The sequence below is a fragment of the Oratosquilla oratoria genome, chromosome 3 (genome assembly GCF_046742065.1).
Source record: "Oratosquilla oratoria isolate Oo_2021 chromosome 3, ASM4674206v1, whole genome shotgun sequence".
Lineage (NCBI taxonomy): Eukaryota > Metazoa > Arthropoda > Malacostraca > Stomatopoda > Squillidae > Oratosquilla > Oratosquilla oratoria.
The window spans coordinates 22037931-22039991 of record NC_134779.1 but is presented as its reverse complement, the minus strand read 5'-3'; the positions used below and the strand labels follow the sequence as shown (position 1 = coordinate 22039991).

The 2061-nt window shown below is 38.3% G+C and overlaps 1 protein-coding gene across 1 annotated transcript in view; it reads right to left on the bottom strand.

The window, feature by feature from the left end:
* Positions 1–401: 401 nt before the first annotated feature.
* The window catches only part of LOC143041783 (uncharacterized), a 2749-nt gene continuing 1089 nt past the window's right edge, over positions 402–2061 (bottom strand). The window contains exons 3-4 of the mRNA XM_076213837.1: positions 667–689; positions 402–436 (exon numbers count right to left, since the gene is read on the bottom strand). Coding sequence (XP_076069952.1) covers positions 402–436; positions 667–689 — 58 coding nt within the window. The remainder of the gene's footprint in view (positions 437–666; positions 690–2061) is intronic.

Genomic DNA, 2061 nt, shown 5'->3' with positions numbered 1-2061 from the left:
GCCATAGGATGCTGGTCTATGTATTGGGTATGGGTCTCTTTAGCCCTGACCAATACTATACACCCTGCTGGAATCGAAGGTTCTCGAATGGAACTGGAGGCGCTGGAAGAAGCCTCTCTCAACTCCAAGTGACCCCCACACACACACATGTACACAACATACATACACGTTACACGCACACTTACATATACATACATACCTAAACATACACATACATTACATTCACACTTTCATATACATACATACACATACACATACACACAAACATATACACACGTGTGGGGTTCCCCTCAGCTGAATAAAAATGCCTGGCTATACCCAAAATATGTATATGATGTTGATTTTACTTTTATTATTTGAAATCCTCAGTCCAATAGTTTTCTTCATCATTATGATAATTATTATTTCTCGCGCGCCGGAGTAGAATCCTTGAATTCTAAGTGCCCAAAAAGAAAAAATTACATAAGAACAAATGAATGGGAGAGACTGCAAGAAACCATAAGGCCTACACTAGATAGTTCACTACATGGTTACTGAGTCTATTCCGTTCGTTAAGCACTTTGTTGGTAAACCAGATCTTGACTATTTCATTATTAAACCTAAATTTGTCCAATTTAAATTCATTACTACAATTCCTGCCCTACCCTCTTAATATGATGACCTTACCTGCATCACCCAGCATCGCTTGGCTGCAGGAGACCATAAGGCCTACACTAGGCAGTTCCATGTCCCTTACTACTAGTCCCTTACTGCTAGTTCGAAGCTTTAAGAATCATTTAGATAAACACCTAAGCAAGATGCTGTAATGATTATAATTTATCTTATATTATTTGTTTTGTTTTGTTATCATTTGTCTGTCTGATTTTCATCTATTAATTACACTGTACAACAAATTTCAGGATTAAGAAAAAAACATAGTTCTCATGTGCGTTATATTATGAAGTTCAGTGTGCTGAATTCAAATTTGATAACAAAGATTTCATGCCACGTCACAATTTTTTGTAAATCGCTGTTTTAATAATTATGCAATTAATAGAGATTTCCAAGGTTCCATAAATGTATTTTGCTCCCAAAGTCAGATTAAATGTCTTCATTGTACTTATTTAATTAATATATAATGAATCGGCATGTTTGTTAGCTTTATATGATGTATTAACCTACAATCTATTATTTACTTCTTCTTTTATAAGACGTCTCAGGCGTGTCACGCTTCAGGTTCCAACAGAAGTCAGCCAGCATAGCAGGGCTCCATTTTCCCTTGTACCTGTTTTCTATTGACGCTATATCTTGATGGAACCTCTCTCCATGTTCATCACTCACATCTGCTGCATTCTCTGGGAAGAAGGACAGATGAGAATGAAGAAAGTGTATCTTCAGTGACATATTGCATCCGAGATCTTGGTAGCATTTGATTAGCCTCTCCACTTTACGCTCTCGCTGGGACTCTTGGTGCTTTCCCAGAAGCCCTTTGCATACATCTTTGAATGCATGCCAGGCCGCTAGCTCAGGTTCATCCATTGTCGCCTCAAAGTCCTCATCATTTATAAGCTTGCGAATCTGAGGGCCTACAAATATACCCTCTTTAATCTTGGCATCACTAATTTTAGGGAAGATCCCTTTGAGATACTGGAAACATGGCTTGTTATGTTGCAGTGCTTTGGTAAATTGCTTCATTAGGCCTAGTTTTATACGCAGTGGTGGCAAAATGATTTTCTCCTTCTTAACTAGTGGCTCATGAATTACATTATGGCATCCAAGCGTCATAGATTCCCGAGATGGCCATTCTGAGCGTATATAATGTTCTGATCTGGCCCTACTGTCCCACTTGCAAAGAAAGCACATAAATTTGGTGTATCCAGTTTGTAGCCCATTAAGTATGGCTACTACTTTCAAGTCTGCACAAATTAACCACTCATGCTCTTTGTAACTTATGCGGTCTAGAATAAAAGCAAGGTTCTCATATGTCTCTCTTAAAATGACTGAGTAAGCAACTGGAACTGAAGGCATGGTGTTCCCAATGTGCAACAGAACTGCTTTTATGCTGTAAAGGGAACCATCTAT